This window comes from Falco biarmicus, chromosome 5, assembly GCF_023638135.1.
Source record: "Falco biarmicus isolate bFalBia1 chromosome 5, bFalBia1.pri, whole genome shotgun sequence".
Classification (NCBI taxonomy): domain Eukaryota; kingdom Metazoa; phylum Chordata; class Aves; order Falconiformes; family Falconidae; genus Falco; species Falco biarmicus.
Genome location: NC_079292.1, coordinates 32,729,740 through 32,753,057, shown reverse-complemented (window position 1 = coordinate 32,753,057; position 23,318 = coordinate 32,729,740). Strand labels below are relative to the sequence as shown.

Genomic DNA, 23,318 nt, shown 5'->3' with positions numbered 1-23,318 from the left:
TTAAGCATTTTTCATTTTGGCTTTTTTATTGGAAAAGATTAAAAGATTTGAGCATTGAGGGGAAATGAGCATAACTTTACTTGGACATTTGGTTTTGAGAAGTGATTGGGAATACTGGTATTGTTAGTGCTCGTTCTTGGAAGCTGTACTTGCTTTTTGTTCCCCTCTCTTCTGCACTTCCCTTTTTCCTTTGGCAGTTTTTCATATTTTGCTTTATCTTCTGTTTCCCTATCTTATTGGTCCTGTTTTCCAGAGGATGTTCGCTTTTCTCCTTTACTGTGTTGTTTCTTTTTTCCAAAACAACTTTTATCGGTTTTTTTAGCCTTACTCTCACTCTTCCAAGTTTTCCTACCCTGCATTACTTACATATCTGTGCAAGCAATCTGCACATTCTGTGACTAATGAGTAATGATGAACTAGTCACAGATGCAGATGAGTGATTAGGGCACTGTCAAAGGATAGTCACTGAAGTGGGAAGCTCATCGAGAAAGAGTGACCCCTGGCACTAAATGGAGAACCAAATTTGATTTTTATAAATAAGTAAAATCTGTCTGTTGCAACCTTCTAAAGCCAACCAACTCTACCAGTTTCTAGAAATAGCATAATTTTCTTCATCCTGTAAGCTTGACTTCCTTGAATATTTAAAAGCTGGAGTGTGTTGTTCCATGATTTAGTCAAATTAACAATTGGCAGCTGCCAAAATGTTCATGCTAATTCTCTTTACTTGCTTAATGTTCATGCTAATTCTCTTTACTTGCTTTACTTCTACCAATGGCCCTGGAGCCAGTCTTTTTGGAGGAAAAACAGATTCAACCTGCTGTCCTTGTAAAAGAATCGGGTTTTTCTGTTTCTTGTTTAATTCCTCCTCTCTGCACCCCCCATGCCCCTGCCCCACAATTAATTGAGTGGGCTCACTGTACCACAGCTAGCTTGAGTTAGACAACAGGAGCACGGAGCCAAGAGCCATGGGGGAGAGTGGGCAGAGAAATGACCTTTCTCTTTTAGCAATGGTAAACTGCTAATTTGGCTCAAATCAAGCTTGGAATTGGCTTCTTGAAACAGGATGAAGTAAGCAGAGATTTAGTGTTTGCAACCTGCTTATTGTAAATTAGGGAGATTAGGGCCTCTGCTCTCTATTTGGGTTACCTGACTTGCAGCTGGGGAGGAACTGTTGTCAGTGGAGATCAAAATATCAAAAAATAAATGCATTTGGATTTCAGTTGACTTTTCATCTTTGAATTTGCTGTTAGTGGTTTTTAACAGTGGATCATAGTTGTGAAATTAAATTTCCCTGGAATAAATGTTTTCATCATAAAAGGAAAAATAACACTTCAATATTGTTGAAGCCATTTGTGAATGTGGTGTATGTTCTAGGCTCAATGTTACGTTGTGACTTTATTAGCAATCTGTCATATGTTTGGAAAAAATCATAGTAGTTCTAAGGATTTAAACTATTCTCCTAGAATTTCTGTGAGGGGGTGTGCATTTAGAGGAGATTAATTCTTTCCTATTTTTGGTGAGAACTTAAAAGCCAAATGGTGACAGTGAAACTGACAGTGCACAAAGTTCTGTGAAAGGCATGATGTAAACATGATAAAAATAATTATTTTTCGCTTTTTAAAATGCTTATTCGTGTTCCTTTAATAATGCTGGGCAAGCAATCTTGGTCAGTATAGGACTTCTAAGCAGAGCTTTCTCTCTAGCAGGTTGGAGGAGTAATCTGTATTTTGTGTTTTAATCTTCTGTTAAAGTCCAAAAATAGATGCTGTCTGAATGTTGTACCTATGCTTTCTATCTAGCTTAGCTGCTGATGCAGAATGACTAGCACTGGGCAAACTCCCCTGACATCACGCCCCTGCAGTCGGTCCTAGCGGGGCTGAGCAGGACATGGGATGCCTGGGTACAGGCAGCTGTGTTCAGGTAGCCTGCTGCTGACTTATGGCAAGGCCCACACTTGTCGTGGCAGCACTGCATGGTTGTGTGGCTGTGTTGAAAGCATTGTATTTGTTATCAGTGCGTATACAGAGAGATTGTGATTTATATTCACAGCTTTTTAAATGGCAGGTTTATAAGTTGCTATGCTAAACATTTAAAAATATAAAACTTGCCAGAGGAAGTGGTGGAAAAGGTAAATGTTTGCTAGTTTTAAAGATTTGGCATGGTTTTATTCTGAGCCATCTTGTTTACTTAACTTGTAATGAGTGAATATGCGCAAGCATGTACGGGCTTAGGAGGAGTTTTGATGTCTAAACAAGTTTTATTGACTAGATTGAAATCCTTGCATACTTAGGCTTGCTCTTTCACTTTTAAATGGTGTGTTGTGGTACTGAGTCCTTGTTGCAAACTTAATAGTTTAATATACTGTTGCAGTCCTTGTGATGGAGGAATTACCACAATGGTATTTGAAGAGCTTCTCTACTTTAGGGTTATGTTTGCAACGGTGTAGCACATAGTCAAATGAAACAATTGCCATACTGTTTGTTTGGTTTTTTTTCTGATTCTTACTTTCCAAATAACTGCAGAGGTACTTGGCAGAACTTGACCCCTGGCTGGATAGATACAAATAATTTGTTTACTCTTTTCTCATTTGAGCAACAGATGCTTCAGAAAACATTTATTTGCTGTATTATTGTATTAGAAACTGATTTTCAATTGCAGATTTTTTTCTTTAAAAAGGACATAATTTGAATTTGTGAGTTTTAAGAATGTGCTTTTGTGTTTCAGTGTTGTGAATAGAATGGCTAGGAGAGCTTTGCACTTTCAATTTTCAAATATGATTTCTGTTTTTTTCCATTGGTGTATATATAGTCTTTATAAAAGCAGAGGGAGCTAGCAGTTGAGTTCTGTTGACTAGATATTGGTATATCACAAGCCATGACATCTGGGGGAAGGTTAATCATGTTGAATACAACAATTTTCGTTTCCTGCTATGTTGATGTTTAACCAAACCAGTAGGCTTTGCAAGCACAGACGTAAGTAATCAAATTGATCTCTGAAATGCCTAAGGCTGTGATAGGGACTGCAAAATCAAAAGTTGAAGGTTCAAGGGAAGTGTTTTTTAGCTGTCTTCAGTAGACTCTGAGATAACACCTTGAGCTCATATCTGTTTTGGATTCATGTATTGTAGGTCTTATGATGGTCTCCTACTTCAGGCTATCTTATATTTTGTCTTGTCAGTCAAGTGCAGTGTGTAAGAACATTGTTTGCAGTGACTTGGTCCAAATCATGTATCACCAGGTGAGTCAGGTATTACTGTGATTCACAAAATACAGGTTCTCTTCTGTCTTCATTCCTGGCAGCTTATTGACTTAGGAACCCAAAAATTACTCTGTGGATCAGTCATAAACTAGGCACTTACAATGCCAGGTAAGAGTTATATCCTGTAGAATGGCACCAATAGTAGCCAGCATGCTACTATAAGCCAACATGCAACTGTCAAGTTGCATAAATAATATTAAGTAATAAATTTTGACTCTAAGCTTGGGAGTCTGTGTCCGGACTGCAGAAAGCTGACTGGTTTGTGTGAAGATTCAGATTTGATATGCTTTCCTGGAATTTGTCTTAAATTATTTACTTCCAAAATGAGCAGTATTTGCATCTTCTTTTCAAGCAAATCTAAAGTCATCCATTTTTCCACAGTTCACACTGTGTTTAGGAGAGTCTGTTGTATGGTGTTGGAGGTTGTGATGTCCGTGTATGTTTCAGGATTTTAGGGATTGTTTCAACTGTTCTTAAATGTAAAATACAAACTTAACTTCTTAGTAAATCAGGAAACATAGAGTTCACTTTCAGTTTATACTTGTGAGTCTTTAAACAGATGGATTGTAGCTGCTAATGTATGTACTGGGGGAAAAAGGGAGAGAACTGTTTGCTTACTCATTTGCTTTCATCTCAAATCTGACTTTTTCATAATTTCAGCTGCTTTGCATTAATGTAACAAAATTTGAACATTTCAGTGTAAAAAGAGTAGTCCAGAGATGCTATCAATATGAAAGGAGATTGAAATACATATTTTTTAAATGAAATTAAGGGTACTGTCATTGCCTTCAAGTCCTTAGTAAAAGTAGTAGAAAAACTGTAGGAGGGGCTAAGGAATATAATCTCTCACTTTTTTGAATTTACATGGTTAATAGTTAATACCTAAGAGATTGCTGTGTTCCCGTCAACTTTTTTGTGAAAGCATTAGTATCACAAGGCTGTGGTTTCATGGTCACTTCAGGCGGACATAAATTTACACTGCTAGTAAATGGGCATCTCTCTTGACTGGCTCGTATGGACTCAAGGGAACAACAGAAGGCTGGTTTGTCTGCTTGAAGTGGTCAGGGAAACACAGCTTAAGAGAAATAGTGTTCCCTGGTAAATTAACATCTGCCTGAAAAATAACCCAAGTTTCTCAGTTTGCTTTTAATAACTGTTAGATAACAAGAAGAGAGACTATTTTCCACTTCTGGCAGCCACGGAAGGCAAAGAAATACATTGGTCTACTATCTTCACATCAAGGTGAATTCTCAGGACAGTGAATTTCTTTTGTTCTGGCCTCTGCCTACTTGACTTGTCCTTTATAGTTTTTCAAGGTCTGAGCATTACAATTTGGTAAGTAAAATCCTGCTGCGATTGTGTGGTATAATGGTGAACAGAGATTGTATAAGTTCTGCTTTTCTCCTGATTTGATGGAAAAGAGAAAATCACGTTGGACAAAATAATGAAGTTAGCGTTCTCTCTTCTTTTTTTTTTTTTTTTTTTTTTGTAATGTCCTCTAGTATCTTCTTCAGCATCTTTACTCCAGCTAACACTCTGGCTTATCTAGTAGGTGGGGAAAAAAAAAAATGTTTGGTTAATAAGTTGCCTTCTTCAAAGACAAAGCGAAACAGTTTCTGTTATAGGAAAAGAATTGGTTGTAACATGGGATGTGGATGACGGCAGATGCCCTGTGATACTTTTAGGTTGTTTCTCCTGTAGAGATGGCAACAGAGCAACTTTCCTGCTGGGCTGGCAAGGCTTAATTGCTTCTAGTCAGTCTTTTCAGGCTTAGAAAGAAAAATCGAATGCCACAAAAGGGCATTGTGGTCAAGGAAACATGTACTATGTGAAATTGAAAGAATTATTTTTCTGGAGAGAAGTCTATGCATAAGAATAAATTGTTTTGAAAATGAAGACTTTTGCTGCACTGGTTCTCAGTGTTACTATGTTCTGCTTTTAAAGATCTAAACACTTGAATTTATTGAAAAAATTTAGTGTATAAAATGTTGTAAATGTTCTAGCTATATAAATGACTTAATTTTAGTACAGTTTAGTACTATGAAATGTACTTAATGCATTAGAATTTATCTTAATTTGATTTATTTTCCTTTTTTGAAATAGCTACATTGTATGTAACAAATACAAACATGCTCAACTGAAGTTACTTGGTTTTGAAGTTAATACTGAGAGTTTTGAGGTTTGCAACTAGACTGCCTTCTTGATAGTTTACTCCAAGGTCATGAATGGTGTAAGTTTTTAGACTTCTGTTTAAGTGGCACTTCAGTATGCTGAAACCTGGAAATAGATATTTTAAATGTGCTTTTCAGACTTAAATAGTCTTCTTCACCTCTCTAAAAGAGAGAGGTAATGCACACAATAATTTTAGAATAGAAGTACCTTTGAAATAACTTCAGTGAGAAGAATTTGTAATGACTGATTTGACTGCCAACAGCCAGTTATTGGGAAGGCGTTGTATTTATACAGCCAAGATGAGTAAGTCCCAGGTTAAGAGAGTCAGAACGCAGTTTACTTGTCTGCATGGCAGCTTGGTGTTTAAACAGCCATTGCAGTCAACAGAGAGCTGGTTAATATTATCACGTAGCTAGAAAGCACTTTGGCTGACTAGCCACAACTGGAAACAGTAAGAAGTTACTTCTCATTGTGACCAACAGCTGCTTTTGCAGAAATTATTGCACAGCTCGGAGAACATGAGAAGTGGGGAGACCTGCTCATCTTGGCAATAGGAAGTCTCCCTAGCCCTAATATGTCTCTTGGTCACTTTAAGCTAGTGGGGCAACGTATGCCTCTTGGGAGAGAGGGTGGTAGAGATTTGTGACTGAATCCTCGTTAAGGTGAGGTGTATTATATCATGGTTGTCTTGACTCAAGATATCTCTATTTAAAAAAAAAACAACTATAATAATGAAAATGTTGATCACTTATTTTAATAACTAAGTGGAAATTGGCATCTTAAACACTTTTCATAAGGTGTTTAAGAGTGTTTCCATGTATAGATTAAAGAAACAAAATTTCTTCTGTGAAATTATATGTAGGGGAAGACCAAGTAAATAATACATTTTAATAACATCAGTTGAAATGCATTTTTAGGACTTTGAGAGAGCTTGCTTCTTTTTCTGCTTCACTGTTGCAGTTCTCATTTTTTTTATGTAGCTGTGCTGAATTAGAGAGGCAATCAGCTGTAGTACTTGTAACATGGAATACAGTTAAGAAGCTGTGTAGAATTCATTGCTCAATTTCAGCTTGCTGTGTTGACTTTCACATGCATGCAGTTTGTAAAGAAAAATGGTATGTTGCTGCCTTGGTGATCTGTGAATACAGTGTTTTAATATAAATGCTATCCAGAGAAGCAGTGACAGTTGAAGTGTTGCCCTTCAAAAGAATTAACTTTGTAGGGAGCTGTATCTGGTGAAGAGCATGTCATGGTTGTGCCATTTATGTTTGAGACCCATAGGCTAAACATACAAAGGTCACCTCTGAAGCTGGGACTGGAGTTGAAGAATCAATAAAGTATCAGTAGGTTCTAGTCATTGTTATTAGTCATTCACAATTATTTATTTTCTGGAAGGTATTTAACTATGCTATTTGAAGTATAGTATTTATTTGTAGTAGCAGACTGAGATTTTGTTATTTTGTGGCCAGTAGCTTATTTTTTTTTAGCTATGCTATGTTGTGTTTCTAAAAACAAATGAAAAAACCCACAAACCGAACCAAAAAAAGAAATTGCTGTTATTTTTTGTTAACATTCTATAAAAATACCCCAGCGTAGGATTTGGCAGAACTCTGGTATTACAAGTGGTGGTTTCTGGAAGTGTTTGCAATCTGCGTTGGGGAATATGGTGGCCTGCTTTGCAAAATGTAAAAATGTGGCCAGTCAGCTTACCATGCTCAGATTTAGGTAGATTTATAGTACACTGAACTGGATACTGGTTTTGTTTTTCTTATAGATTATTTTTTAAAATATTTTTTCTTTTTTTCTAAGAAAGTTCACTAAATGCTGGTGTTCTAATAACAAGTTTTTTTTTTTAGGAAATCAAGCCACAAAGCCATTACAACCATGGATATAGTGAATCTCTTGGACGGAAAAGCCACATTGATGATTACAGCACTTGGGACATTGTCAAAGCCACACAGTAAGTTTATTTTTGAGTATTGGACTTGTATGTGTCTGTATTAGTTAAAAAACAATAAAATGGTTTTTTTTTATTTGCATAAAGTGGAAAGTGAACTCTATTTGTAGATACAGTGGTGGAAGACTTCAAAAGTGAACTCTACAAAATTAGCGTTAAGACGTATTTATGAGATTTGTATGGAAATATGCGGGGGAATTATGTTAAGTTGTAAATATAGGTCATTTGCTGCAAGAGAACATATGGTTTTCTTCCTATTGGTATGATGTTCATTTTCTGTAGGTGATGATTAAGAGGTAAGTGGGCAACACTGATATGCAAACATGAGGGTTTCATTGGTTTGTTGACGTCAGTAGGTTAGAAGGAATGTGGCTCTGTGTAACTTCCTTCATTGTCTCCAGTTCTGCAGTTTCAGTGCTGCTATGAAACTTGAGTTTATTGCTGAAATTGTGGGATTAAACTGTGTTCAGATTTAAGAATAGCATTCTTAATGAAGATCAGTTATACACATTTGTCTTCTACACAGTACCGTAGTACATGCTAACTCACAAGACATTGAAGAATTGTCATGATGCTACTTTTTAGCTTGTTTTTACTATTCAGAGACCACCACCGTCGCTTTTCTTCAGTGAACTGAGATGATCGTTTTGCAAGATTTTTATTTTTCTTGTACTGTTAATTTGAATACTTAAACTACTGTGTATCTTGCTGAGCTATTTGTCTTTTTCTTCTTAAAGCAAAATTGTTCTTTCCTTTTTTTCCCTAAAAGGCATCTCCTCCAACTGAAAGCAGCTTTGCAGCTCTGCATGTGACACAGGCCCCTTTTAGGTTTAGGAAGTATGTACTTTCCTTCACTTTTTGTGAGGATTTTAACTTCCTGAAATAGATGATGACAGACTCTGCAGTTGTTGCTGTAAATACTTAATACTACAACTTGTAATCCTCATATTAGGGATTTTTAGAAATGAAAATTATGGCAAGCATCAAACTAGCTGCTTGAAAGCATGGAAATACAACAGTAGAAGTGGTTTGACAGGTTACCTGCTTCCATTCTTGTATGTTCAATGCATGTTTGAAACCCTAAAATGTATTTGTCCCCATTAGCCCTCAAATTTAGACTGATCTAGGCTTTCAGTTGAGTCGTCATAATTATTTTCTGGTCTCCTCAAACAAGAATCAACAGGGCTGTTCTGAATTACCTGTTATGTTCCTTTCCAGTCACGGTGAGAAACGATTTACAGAGAGGAGGACATCTCACCAAAGAGTACTATAGTTTTGTATCATAGCCCTAATGGTTAATGTCACAGGGAAGGGGGACTATCAGCATGAGTATGTGATCAGGTTATGGTACTTCCAGACAGCACTTCCCTGACTAGAGGGAGAACTCACCATTTTTGTAAGTATTTATGAGGATTTGAAGGCCATGTTATATAAAACAGCTGTCTTAAAGGGAAAAATCCCTGAAATTTAAGGCAGATAACAAACCCACCAAATAACATAAGGCTTGCAATAAAATAATCATGCTAATATATTAATTCAGTGTTATTTAAAAGCTATGTAGTTCCTATTAAAAGATATAGTTAACTCACTTTTGTAGAAATATAACCTCTCTTTTATATAAATGAAAAATTATCTTATCCTCTACCACTTGTCCTCAAAAATCAGTATTCACTTAGACTAAGATATCTGCTGACTTTGTTTACTTTTTAGTTGGGGGCTAATATGAATAAGATACTACAAAAAGTTTTGTAAAGAAGGGCTGATCATCTGTCTCTCAAACTCCCCTTTCCAAGCAGTTCAGTAAGTTCAAGGAAAATGTAGCAAAATAGAGTAAGAAATATTTTCATTCTCTTGGTTTGGGTGTGTTTTTTCAGTCCAGGCATGTGTGACATTCAGCATGGGATTGGTGGCACTCAGTCTTCCCCAAGAGAATATAACAGGCTTCTTAGTGTGATGCAGTCAAATAGTAGCTGGGTGCTTACAATTAGTCAAATGTAATTCTGTTGATCTCAAGAATGGTCTGGTAGCCAGCTATAATAATGTTGAGTATCTTCCACTATTAAAAGTCAAACTGATCTGTCACCCAAAATTATTTGGCATTTCATGTAAGACCACTTAAAGTGCAGGCTTTTCAACAGGCAGAAGGTGCATTTTGCTGTAGCACAGAATTGTTTGCTATTAAATCTGTGATAACCCAGGCAGGAAGCAGTTGTCCATGCCATATAAGTAGCTAGTCAGTCATTTAATTTTTTTCTTAAACATTGTTGCTGTTACCGCATTTTATGTTTTGCATTAAGTTTCTCCTGTGAAAGTAACTATTACTGTTGCAACATACATGAAAATGGGGAACATAGTTTCTTAAACTTTAAAAATGATGATGAAAAATGGCATGAAAAGGTTTTTAACTATACTTCGTATATGCTGTTTGAATGTAGAGTTCTGTTTTGAGATGTTGAGTTTATTGGCACTTGATTACAGAGAAATAAAACAATGTTATTAAAATAGTGCATTTGCTTTTATGATTTTCAGCAAGAGAAAATAAGAGCTTGCAAGCTCTGCACATTTTTCCAGAAGTATTTGTTCATGGTTTCATATTGAACTGTTTGTGTGCTTTAGCTTCTTACTATAGATCAAATACTATTAATGTGCTCATACACTTTGAGCTAGAAATCTAATGACCACTTAGAATAAAAATAAGACTTTGTATAGAAAAGAGTGGTTCAGCTAATGTTCTCTTGCAGAGTTTATCAGTATTTGTATTTTTTCCCCATTATGTTTCTGTTAAATGCTCCCACAGATGTGTGAGCCTAGATGTTTTATACCAAAAACAATCTCTGTTTGTTTTGCAGAAACTTGTGTTTGGGTTTAATATCTATTGCTATAAAGGACACTTTGCACTGGCTTTGTTATAAATGTGTCCAAGGGCATCTAGGTAGTGTTAAAAGTAGTAGCGTCTTAGCCTGTCATCTTGCAGTGATTACAATATGTGTATAATTTCTTGGCATCTTGTATTTGGCTATAGCAAAATTGTTTCATTCATATAAAGTTACATTCCTGAAAGCGGAAGCAGGCCACTCATATGTATTTGAAAATCTCTTTAAAAGCAGTGGTAAAAAAATCCATTCTTGCCTTTGCTATTGCAATGGAGTAACATTGCATACTAATACTTCATTTATAACTGCATAGAAAGTCTTTGAATTTCTTCTGCCTCTACAAAAGCAAAAGGTGGGCTGTGTACTGTTTTTGTTCCTCTGTGATACCATTCAGTGCTCTCTCTAGAGCTGCACGGAAATGGAGTCTTGTTAAAAAAAAATTAAGTCAGTCATTAGTGATATAAAAGTGAAATTTAATGGAGGTATGTTGAGTATGTTTAGTTCTATCCTTTCTGGCACCAGTAGCCCTGTGTCATCCAAGGCTGGAGTCGTAACTTTGAATATGATGTCTTGGGAAGGGTACCGTGTTAATGTAACTTAAAGTTGCTGCCTTTTGTTTTGTTTTAAATACTTCAAGCCATGAAACTAAGGAAAAGTAGCTAAGGTCCACAGGTAGAGAAGTATATGATCAGTTATGACTAGGAGAACAAAATCTGACACATAGTAATCCTTGCATTGTGATTTTTAGTTCTGTTGAGACTGAATAAGCTGCTTCTGCTTGTAGTGAACTTGAGTAAATTCCAGCTATGCTGAAATTATGTTCAATAACCATTATGAACATGGGTATTAAACATTAATGATATTAACAGTTGCTTTTGTGACTTCTGGAAGATTGATTCCTTGTGCTCAAAGTGTTACAATTTCATTATCAGAAGACTAACTTTTCTGTTAGTTTTATTCACTGAGATCATTCAGAGTGAAGTTGTGTGCATTGTGAAATAGTGCAGCATGAAATATGCTGAGTCTTGCTTAGGAAAATTTGTTGGATATGTTTGAGAACATGCTTTTTTCTTCACTATTTCTCATCATTCATTGAGTAACTGATAAGAAAAAAATAGTATACATATGGAATAATTATATTTGTTGAGGGTTGGCCAAAGTAATAATTACTTCTGGCTTTCTTCAACTATTCACAGGAGAGGATGGGCAGACTGTGACACAGGTATGCATTCTTTATGCCTGGTCACTTATGCCCATGGAGTTTGATTATGTTGCTGAAAGTGAAATGTATCTGAAGTTCACATGGAAGAGGTGGGATTTATATTTTTTTTAACTACACCAGTAATATAGCCATAACTGCCTAGACAATTTAAGGCTTTGAAACATATGCAAGAGCTCAATTTCTCTTGTCTCTCAACATCACTGTTAACAGTTCATTAACCAACTCCTGAGTTACCCTTTTGCTGTTGGAGACAAAACTGTCTTGCTGTTTAGCACAAATAACATGAGAATGTATGAAAGATTTTGTTAGTACTTAACCACCATAGTTTATGGGAATGAGACTTCCAAAGATAAAAAGGATCATTTTTATGCTAATTGCGTTTCCAGTTGAAACAGCTTTGATTGGAGTTACAGTGATGAGGGAGTGAGCTCGTGATTTACCTACTGTTTGTTGGCATGGTGATGTTCTTGCTGAAGAGAGATTCCTTCCCAGTATTGTGGCCAATTTTTTTTATTAATCACGCAGTAAAGCTGGCAGTGTCTATTTCTAAGAGTTGATGTGCTTGCAGACAAAAGATTAAAAAATGCATTACATACTTAAAATGCAAAAAGGCTTCTAGGATACTATTTCTGAATGTATTACATTAAGAATATCTTTAACCTGCAATGACAAATAAAGCATTACAGGTTAGTTACTGAAATGGCTTAGAGACTATGATTTAGAGACTATGTGCAAGAAATGAGCTTGCACAATGGTATTTTTGCCCTGGAAGAAATAGTCCCATTTCTTTCAGAACAAGGAAATGTCAATAATGTGCTTTAATTTTATTCCATATTGATGTTTGTTGCATCACCCTCTAGAATTCACCTAGATGCTGAAAATTTTTTTGGTTAATACATCAGTCTCTTTTGAGGATTTGAATCTTTTTCTCCATTCCTCTTTCTGGAAGGCCATAGAGCCCTTTATGACAACATTTTAAGTATGAGTATGCTAAGTGTCCGAAATAGATGACTTTCTCATTTTGTAATCTAACAGTGTGTCATGAAGTTTGGGAGAAGGCAAGGTGAAGTCAACTGCAGCAAATTGATGGAAGACAACTGTAGGTAGTATGTGGGAGAAGAGTGCTGCTTATCAAGAAACCAAACTGCATCAGATTCAGTGTTGTATTTAATTGCAGAGAGCCTGCTGTTTCCAGGAAGAGGAGCAAATTGTTGTAAATTCCTAACCTTTTTTGCCAGACAGATTTGTCTGTCTAAATCCTTAAGTCCTCATGTGACAATTTAATAAATTGAAGACTTAATAAATTGTACCTCGCATGTTACATCATTTGTAATCAGTTATGATTGAGTTCAAGATACCAAAATAAATTGCTGGGAACAGGCAAACTGATGGTGACTTAAAAAGTTGCTGTATACCTCATTCTCAGTTCAACTTTTGGAAAGTGTTTTGTTTTCCTGGGAAGGCTCTTCTGATGTGTTGCAGAAGTTCATGATTGTTTTGTGGCCAAGCAATAGGAAGTACCTGTGACTTGCAGTTTGCCCTCCGGTGGGGAGGGGAAGTCTATGATGCTATGCGTGGAGAAGGAATCCCTTCCTGCTACCCCTTGTTATATCTGAACCCATGCAGTAGTCTTTGCCCAGGACCTTGCAGCAGTGTATGGGTGAATTCTAGAGGTGGTATTTGTAAACATCAGTGGAGCATAATCAGAGGTTCCTATTAGGGCTTATGCAGGGGCACTGGTGACAGAATTCTGCCTTAGTGGGCTGCAGAGTCGATTCACAAGCTTGCCACACCTCTCATTTTCACATCTCTTGAGCCAAGTTCTTCAAAAAGCAGCATCACGTTTTCTGTAAGACTAGAAATTTGCTTTAAGTAAAATAGAAAAACCACTCAAACAATCCCCCACCAAACCCACAAAGAACACCTCCCTGCCACACCTCCCCATGCTGGGGCAGTGCTGCTTGGTTATACCTATCTTAGTAGCCTGGTCTAACAAAAACTTGACTGGTTGTCAGTGGCTGCTTTCAAGGAGGTTCATTTTGTGTTGTGTAGTTAACTTGATAGGATGCTCATCTAAATAACTTGTACAGTTTACCATAGCTGACCGATAGTAATGTTGTGGTTTAACCCCAGTAGGCTACTGAGCCCCACACAGCTGCTCGCGCTCTCTCTCTCTCCCAGTGGGTTGGGGAAATGAACCAGAAGGGTAAAAGTTATGCACTGATATAAAGACAGATTAATAAGGAAAACAAAAGCTGTATGTTCAAGCAAAGTAAAATAAGGAATGAATTTACTACTTCCCATGGGCAGGCAGGTGTTCAGCCATCTCCAGGACAGCAGGGCTCCATCATACCAAACAGTTACTTGGGAAGACAAATCCATAACTCCAAATGCCCCTGTTCCTTTTGCTTGCCCCAGCTTTTATTGCTGAGCACAGTGTCATGTGAAATCTCTTTAGTTATCTCTTTAGTTAGTTAGGGTCAGTTGTCGTGGCTGTGTCCACTTTCAGCTTCTTGTCCACCCCCAGCCTCCTCGCTGGCAGGACAGTGTAAGAATGCTCTGTAACGCTGTGTAAGCATTGCTCATCAATAGCTAAAATCTAGGCATGTTATCAACACTGTTTTGCTCACAAATCCAAAATTTAGCGCCATTGGAGCTACTGTGGAGGAGCTTAATTTGATCCTATCCAAAACTAATACATGTAAGGAAAATCCTAATCCATTACATGAAAGGTTTACATGATTGACTCTTACACTTCATAGATGTTAGCATTATTGTCCTTTTACATTATGTTTCTTTCAAATAACTTAAGTATTTTAGTAATATAATTCCTGCTTGCTGTGTGGTACTACTTACTTAAGCAGGATGAGATTTAGCTCAACTCAGCCTTAGGCACTACGCTTTTTTTAGCTGGTGACTACTAAGCCTAGTAGCAGAGCTGTAGGTCAATAATTTCTTACGTTATGGCTTTAGTTAGTTCTTTAAATAAAGGTAGCAGGCATGTCTGCAGTAGGAAGGGTAATCATAACAGCTGACTGGAGTAGAACATCTTGTCGAGGAAGGTGTGTTTTGTTATTTTATAAGAATCGCTTTCCAGGTTACCTCCAGATGTTGTAATATGCTAACGTGATGTTGCATTGCAGTAAGATCAGGATTTGCTGTCTTGCTTTCAGATACCCTTCTTTCCTCCATCTCTTCTACTACTCTTTCTTGGCTGACCTGCCTTTAGTAGTGTTAACTATCGCAGTGGCCCTTTCAGCCGGGAGGGGGAAGAGTCAGGAATGGTACATGTTAAGCCATTTGAACAAGCACTCATAGGGCCACGCTGCTGATACAGACTTGGATTTGGGAGATAGTGTGCCTCAAAACTGGCTGGGCTTTAGACCCTTATCAGTTTTCCTGGCAGTTATGTGTGTCTGAGTATGTGAATCTTATTTAGCTGGTTGCATACTTTTAAAGTCTTCATAAACGTCTTCCGCCCACGCCAACTGATTAAAACCAAAGCTTTGTTGTCAAAATTATTCATGACTGTTGCTTTACTACTCAGTCTGAGGGACGAAATTTTACAGGCTTGTTGCTAATCAGTATGTGCTGCATGCAAGTCTTTGTTCTGATGTTTTGTAATGTCTGGAAAGATTATAGGTGTGACAGCAATTTCTAGCATTTTTCTTAATTTCTAATGCAACTTTCCTAAGAAATTGAAAGCAATACATTTTAAGTAAGCTGTTACATTTAGTACTTCTTTTTTAATAGTTACCAGCTACTTTATGTGCTTCAAACCTGTGATAGGTTTGGAAAGCATTCCTGAGGAATCTATTCAAATACATGAAAGAAAAAGAATATTAACTACCCTGGAAAAAAGGTCTCTGCATCAGTTACACAAGCTGATCAAGTGGTGTGAAATGGCCTTAAGTAATCTGAGGCTGTCTGTTCTGCAGAAAGTAGAACATAGAAGCCATGTAAGAAAAACTTGCCTTAATTCCAACTTTGAGAGACTGTTCTGACTTCTGCTAGAGCAGAATTTTATGTCGCAGGCATTGACCTTGATTTCAAGGTGTGCCCACACGTCGGTCTCCTCCTTGAAACTTGAGAAATCCCTAGGGTTGTACAGGTTTTGAAATGTAATCTTTACTTGCCCTTTGTTATTTAGTGGTGGAGTTAGTCCTACGTGAGATGCCTAGGTGATATTTATGCTTCCTGATTTGTTTCAACTTTCAAAATATATGCAGAATTTCTTTTCAAATGAAGGTAGCTCACATTTAACAGTCATCTTTAATGAAAGAATTAATTTCTATTAAAGTGCAAAACAGAAAATGGTACTGACTTTTATCAGGAAGATGGCCATTTGTTATCTGAGAAGAAAAATGGGGAGTGTTTGACTTCTGTTAGTATCTGTAATTGACCCAATGATCTTGTCATCGGCTGAATTTTAGGAAGATACTGTAAGATCAGTTGGCTAAGCTATGTTGGTCTTCAAGAGATGGAAAGGAAGGAGAACACTGATGGGAGAAACAAATGTAGTGGAGTCCCTGGGAAGAGAAGAGTTTTACTTACACTTTGTTTACTATTGATCAATATTTTGCCTTGCTCTGCTGTGTAGTTTTCTGTGGAGGCAAGTTTTCTGTGAAATCTTGAATTTATTAATAAAACTTCTGCCAGTGGAAGCTGCTTGTTGCAAGAGATCTGTAATCATATATAAGTAAAAAGTAAAGTTTCTTCTTTGTTTCCTTTTGGTTGAAGCTTTTGGATTGTGACTAAGTATGGTGTTTGCTGAATGTATTTGTGTCTAAGGTAGCGGCTTTGAAAAATCTTATTTTCTTCTTCAAGGTATGGAATATACGAACGATGTAGAGAATTGGTGGAAGCAGGTTATGATGTACGACAACCAGACAAAGAAAACGTAACGCTTCTCCACTGGGCTGCAATCAACAACAGGATAGATCTGGTGAAGTATGTATTACATAAACTAATCATGTCCTTAAAAATGTTGATTTTTTTTTTAAGGCATTAAATAATACTAAATCTCTTAAAAATCTCGAGTTTTGGTTTTGAAATTTGGAGGAGGAGGGAGAAGTTAAAATACCTAATGTGCATTTTGGCAGCAATGTTTTGATGACCCAATTAACAGAAATAAAACCTGTTATATGTCCAGAAGTCAAGCTCAGACTCTTCTCTGATGAGATAAACCTGTGGAACAGCCATTCAGCTGCATATGCAATTTCTTTATACCATGATATACTTGTTGAAATACCAAATTTATTTTTTGAAGAGGAAAAGTTTGATGTGATATGATAGTGGAAGGTTTGATTAAGAAAGATTAATATGATGCCAGGAGCAATTCCTACTTCATTCAGCATTTTGAGAAGTTCTAACTTAAATAACTTTGCATTTTAAAAACACAGCTGTTACAAAAGGTTACATTGCAGCACCTCTCCTGCAAGTAATAACAAAATCTTTAATAGTGGGAGCTGTGGGATTTGGAGGGTTTTTTGCTTTTCAGTTTATAAAATCTGGAACATAATATTTGAGACTGTGTTTTAAACCCTATTTTTATCCTTCAGAACATGGATAGCTTAAGGGGTAATTCTTAGTACTTGCTGTTTTACAAATCATTAGCGTGTATAGAACATGTTTGGGTTTTGTTCTCCACTTGTAACAAAACAATGAATTAAGTACATGCAAGTAAGTCCAAATACACAAAAAATATCATTGAATCAGCAGGTTTCTAGAATATTTGACATAAACTGCACATCTTCAATCAGTTCACTTTTCAATTGGTATAAATGTCATGTCTTCAATCGGTCCACTTTTCAAAACAGTCCTTATTAGTAAATGTGTACACTTACACATAAAAACAAATGCAAAACCTTCATTTAAGCACATTCTCCCTATGTATGTCCATCACCAGCACCTTTATCAGAGCAGATCTTAAGTTTCTAGAAGATTTCAGGGTAACGTTTCTCATCTTGTTTTTAAAGGACTTTATGTGTCCTGATGCAGTTCTCTTAAAGGAAGGTTAAATAAAGATAAGTAAATAGATAAAAATTTAGATCTGATGAGAAGGAACTTTGGGCCCTAGGGGATAGGAAGCTAACGGTGAACCAGCAATGCAGCCTTGCGGTCAATGGTATACCGGGCAGCATTAAGAAAAACATTGCCAGCATGTTGAGGGTGTGGTGATCCTCCTGTCCAGCTGCTGAAGCTGGATGCCTGTGTGAAGTTGTGGGTTCCCTTTTGCAGGAAAGATAGGGACTTACTGGGGTGAGTCCAGTGCAGGGTCTCAAAGATGGTTAAGGGACTAGAACATCTTACATGTTCTAGTCCCCTCTAGAGAGGGGGTTGAAAGAGCTTGGACGACAGTCAAGAGAAGAGAAGACTTATCTTGTCAATGTAAGATCCTCAAGGAGGATCGTAGCAATGTATGCAAGTCCCTGAGATACCTGGTAACATAATATCTGGTAATATATAATGCCTGGGATCTTACCAATGTATGTAAACACCTGATGAGAGGGTGTAAAGGAGGCAAGAGCCAGACTTTTTTCAGTAGTGCCCAGGGCAGACAAGAGGCAGAGGAGACACAAATTGAAACACACATGAAATTCCATCTAAACATTAGGAAATACTTATTTTACTGTGTGGGTGACTGAGCACTGGCACAGGTTGCCTGTAGAGGCTGAGAACTCTCCATCCTTGGAGATACCAAAACCCAACTGGACATGGTCCTAGCCAACGTCATCTAGCTGCTTTGATCAGGGATGGTTGGGCTAGATGATCTCCAAAGGCCCCTTCCAAACTAAGCAATTCTGTGAAATAATTTAGTGATTCTGAAAGATTTTATTTTTTTATTAGACACAACAGATAGCACAACAGGTTTCATGTCTCTGTTGTGGGTAGAAGCGTTTCATGGAAACCATAATTCTGCATTTGGTATCTTCCTTTCATTATAAGATAGGTAACCCGTGTGCTTTCTGGCACGCTAAAAGAGAGCCTCTTGCAGAAGTGATGCAGGACCCTGGCTTACCTTTATAACCTTTTTTGTGAGAGTACATTTTAGACCTTACTGTTTTCTTCCTTTTCATTCAGTTTTCCTTCAGGGTTGTCCTGGGTCTTTGTGGCTAGCATTTTACAATTTACAACTGAAATAACTGAAATGCATAATTTTTTTCAGATAGCAGTTTTTCTTTAAGAAAAGTACAGCATCTAAAAGCAGTTATGATATTTCAAGCTCACTTTTTCATCCATCTCAAATTCTTAACGAATTATGTGCAATGAATTGTTCATCTTATTTGAGCTGTTGGAAGGCATATTTGCATTACAGATATTCCATCTTTTGGATATGTCTTTACATGGTCCGAAAAGTAAAAGGCTTTGAGACAGCTATCATCATTTGAAAATATCAGAATGTCACAAGGCATTTGGAAAAATAAACCTGTATTGTGGATGACGTTTCTGTATGTGTATTTTCTGTATTAGCTTCACAGTGCAGTGAATCTATCTGTGTGATTTTTGTTTATGACTTAATGCTTTAGTTCACTAGCATTTTATGTATTCTGCTACTTTTTCTTTAAAAGAAAAAAAAAAAAGAAACCAAAACAAACCAAATACAACTGCCCAGAAAAATTTGCTTGAGGATCTTCTGTCATTCACAGAGTAAAATCAGACCAGATTTTAAGTTCCCGGTTAGTCCTCTTTTGAAGCTAAATTTGTGAAAGAAGTACTTTAACATGTGAGTATTTTGTGGTATATTTTACCTTTTTTGTCCCCTCCAAGTGTGTTGCTAACAATTTCCTGCTGTAGCAATTATATTGGACATAGGATTGGTTGAAAATCAAAATGTCACATTCAGGTAGATGGAAGTCTGTGCTTAGATCTCTATCTGAATTTCCACTTAGGTCTTTATTATATGTTAGGAAGATCTCTCCACTTGCGTTTGAGTGCTGGAAACTTGTTCTCAGAATTTTAATGCAACATAACTTTAATTGCACCAGCTATATCTTTTTCAGGTTATATTAGTGAGCCCTGATAATTTAATGTTCTTTAATGTGTCTAATTCTTCATTTTCCTCAACAATATATCAAAGGTGGTGTTCCTTCTTGATGCATCTTTACCACTGTGACATACTGTGTTGCATTTTCTTCCTGCTGTTTACTAGAGTGCATGGGACTACTGATGTGTTTAAATGTATCTGAGATTCATTCCTCCTGATGCAGTTCTTATGCTCTAAGTTCACCTATCTTCAGGGGGTCTTGATTTATTTTAGTTTATATCACCCATCATGCTGAGTGCTCTCTCACTATTTTGTGAGACACTGGTTTATTCTGTTTCCTTAGATTGAAATTATTCTGGGGTTTTCTTTTGCTTTGATCCTATCACATCTTTCCACAAGTCTCCACTCTATTTCCGCATTCAGCATAGATCACAGTGAAAGCCATTGATACATTATAAGGAAAACTGAAACACCTGTTCTTATTTCTATAGGATTGGGGATGAGTGTCAGACATACAAAACATAATTCTTTTTTCATCATGACACTGATCTATTGATCTCTCTTCAGCTCAGTTTTGTAAAAATTAAAACATTGGCCTCATCTCTCTGCAGTTCCCTACTGCCTGGATTTCCCCATTCCTTGTGTCAAACTTTCTCCATACAAGAACTTCTGTTCTACTTTTCCTCCTTCTAGCAACAGTGACTGCATGCATTTTGATTCCACAAGCATGGAATGCAAGCTGGGGCAGTTTTAAAATATCTGGCAAAGACTTAGTGATCCTAACGTAAAGATCAGTGGAAGTATTTTCTTCTTAAGGAGACCTCTTATCAGATCTGCTTACTTTGAATGTCAGTAGATTGCTCAAATAGGACTTGCACACCTGGCATCTTCTAGTGTGGAAGCTTCAATGACTCACTGAGAGTAGAATCACAGAGTTCCTCCTTTCTCCAGGGACATTCTCACAAAGCAGAAAATTCCTTCTGCAAGATCTGCCTAGACAAAGAGATTGTGTGGTCTGGTTTTGCAGAAAAATCTCACTGTTTATGTGTACTGAGACTGAAATACAGTGATAAATCTCAACTTAGGCTAAGAACACCCTTAAGGGAACATAAAATGTTATTTCAGTATACCATCTGGCAGGAGGTTGCCACCTTGTCTTTTCCCAGTTGTCAAATTGCAAGTTCTCCTTTCTAAATAAAACACACTAACCAGTAAGCAGTGCTGCTGCTCAGTAGAATTTCAACATATTCTGTGTTCCTGTGGGGATCAGTGTTTGGATGAAGACAATCTGTATACCTCCCCATGAGTGGCTGTCACATCAGCAAGATGGATCCAAGCTTTGACTGTGAATTTCTGTGTTATCTTTTATTTAGACATGATTTCCTTGGGAACTCCTTCACAAGGCAATCTAAATAGCTTCTCAGTGTCTTTTTCAAATTTGTTCTTTGGTAGCTGTACTTCACAATAACAAAATTACATTGTCCCTTTACCTTATGTACGTCTCGTCTTTTCACCTACATGGGACCAAGACTTTCTTTGGTTGTTCTCATTGAGAAATCCAAAAGCTTAACTTCAGCACAGAGATTTTGCAATTTTGTTCCTTTGGTATTGAAGACCAGCGGAGTGGACTGTCCAACATTCATCAGAGCAGATCTTGTTTGTCATATAAACCAGAGTTTGTATGACTTCAGCATGTCTGCTAAAGTACTTCATTGTGTCTGGTGGCTCTAAAGCAAATGTATGAAAGGACATTTCCTTTAGATGTTTTCCGTGTGGACAGGTATAGCTGATGCATTTTTCAGTTTCTGTTCCTAAAGGTAACTTTTGGGCTGATTTTGAAGTTTGCGCTGTCTGAATCAATAAGCACAAAAGAACAAGAAGGTAGTTACTTAGAGTAATGTTTTTCAAAGTGTTCTGTTTGTTGCCCTTCTTCTTGCTGTGTCTTGAAACACTTAGAGGAAATTGAGGTGCCAGAAACTCAGTGCTGAAGATTTGAAGGACAGTTTGTGTGGGTGGGAGAGCAGCACTCATATATAGTGATGCGTATTTTGAAAGCAAAAAGTCTGCAGGTGCAGATACTTGAAATGTGCAAGCACTTGGGAATCTATAGCTACATAGTACTTTTCAAAGGTCTGTTAGCTTGTATAGTAGTGGATGAAAAACTAGAAACCTTCTGGGAAGGTGTGTTTTTAAAAAACATTGATTTCTTTGTGAGCTGTGCATTTTCTTTACAAAGGACAGTATAGTGTCCTATATAAAAAAGCAAGGAAAACAGTTCACAGAAACAGTACAAATTACTATGAATATGAGTTGCTGCAGTTGAACATGGGTGACTTGTTTTGTTTCTACAAGTAGCTTGTCTTTTTATGGATGTTCTTCAGGGAAAAATAATTTCTAGCCCATCATTTAGAAGTATTTTTTAAATACTCAAGACGTTTTTGTCTTTTGATTAGTAACAATTGAGAAGTCCATAAAAGTCTTAGTACTAGGCTAAACACATAACTTAAGTGTGAGCTCTTGGAATGATGACTTCAGCAGGGCTATTCCATACATGCTGCAAGTTGAATTGTATATAATTTTGCTATTCGGCCAAATGTGCTAGTCTTTAGCTAACATTTAGCTAAATATGCTAGTCTTCTGCCAGCATATTCTTTTACCAATAATTCAGAGTTCTTAATGCAGCAACCCCTCAATATTTTAAAAGGATCCATTTAATTTAATACTCCTGTGGCAGCACAGTTTATACCAATATATGTAGCAATTACTCTGTTTTACCTTAGAACCAAACTAGGAAATCTCAGCATGTTTAAAACACAGTAGGAAGCATCCCTACTGTCCCAACCCACATCAAAAAGGCAAAAAATTGCATGTGTGACCCCTAAAAAGGAAGGTTATACGAAGGCAAGGAAAGGTTCTGGTCTTCGGGTCTGTAACTGTCTGTGTTGCGTAACATCAAACATGCTTACTGTGTGTCATTTATGTTATCCAAGACAAGCAATAATGTTTACTATTTCTGTTATTCCAGATACTATATATCAAAAGGTGCTATTGTCGATCAGCTTGGAGGAGATTTAAATTCTACCCCACTTCACTGGGCAACAAGGTGGGGAAAAGTCTTCTGGAATTTTCTTTTCCTGTGTTTTTGCTCAGCTTGGAATTTGCTACTGATTGGTTTATGAAATTGCTATATTTTATGAGGGTACTTTGTACAAGAATTAATTCAGTCATTGATAACTGGGCACACTGTGAATGGGGAATGTTTGAGCTACAGGAGCTTTCAGCATATGGTTCAGTTTTTGCCTTGACTCTTTCTAATGTAGAGGAAGATGATTGCTATGATAAGACAAGGAGTAAAGTAAAATCAGAGTCTGTAGTCACCTTGGTTTACTCTTATTTTGGAGATCTTTCTTTTGTCAGTCTCCTGAAGTTCAGCGACATTTGTGCAGATGGGGCTTGGGATGATTTTGTGTGACATTGTCCTTGCAGTGTTCTATTACATGTGTCGATTCTTTTTAAAGATGCACGTAAAATCAGATTTACGTGGTAGAAGGTGGTCTGAGAATGATGAATGGCTGGGAAAATGGAAGACAACCTTTGAGTAGTAGCTGCTCCTTCAGACAACCACCTAGAAATAGGCGAGAAAGGAACACTGTCCATATTAATATTTTTAACTGTAGACTGTAAAAGGTGACATAGAAAATTAGCTTTTAGAACATTTAATGTATGAAAATGATTATTTTTTTTTTAACTAAAAATTAAGACTTGCTCATTAGCCTCTGTTAAATGCTTTAGCTTATGCAATTCTTTTTGTTACAGATCATACTCAAGTTCTGTGTTAACAGTACAAAA

The 23,318-nt window shown here is 36.9% G+C and overlaps 1 protein-coding gene across 3 annotated transcripts in view; it reads left to right on the top strand.

Annotated features, from left to right (window-relative positions):
- The window catches only part of ZDHHC17 (zinc finger DHHC-type palmitoyltransferase 17), a 71,946-nt gene that overhangs the window by 11,640 nt on the left and 36,988 nt on the right, over window positions 1-23,318 (top strand). For all 3 annotated transcript variants that reach the window (XR_008822052.1, XM_056340070.1, XM_056340069.1), the window contains exons 2-4: window positions 7,287-7,390; window positions 16,310-16,432; window positions 22,495-22,572. Coding sequence is in view for 2 of the 3 variants with exons in the window: in XM_056340070.1 (XP_056196045.1) it covers window positions 7,287-7,390; window positions 16,310-16,432; window positions 22,495-22,572 (305 nt within the window). In the remaining variant the exon portion in view is untranslated. The remainder of the gene's footprint in view (window positions 1-7,286; window positions 7,391-16,309; window positions 16,433-22,494; window positions 22,573-23,318) is intronic.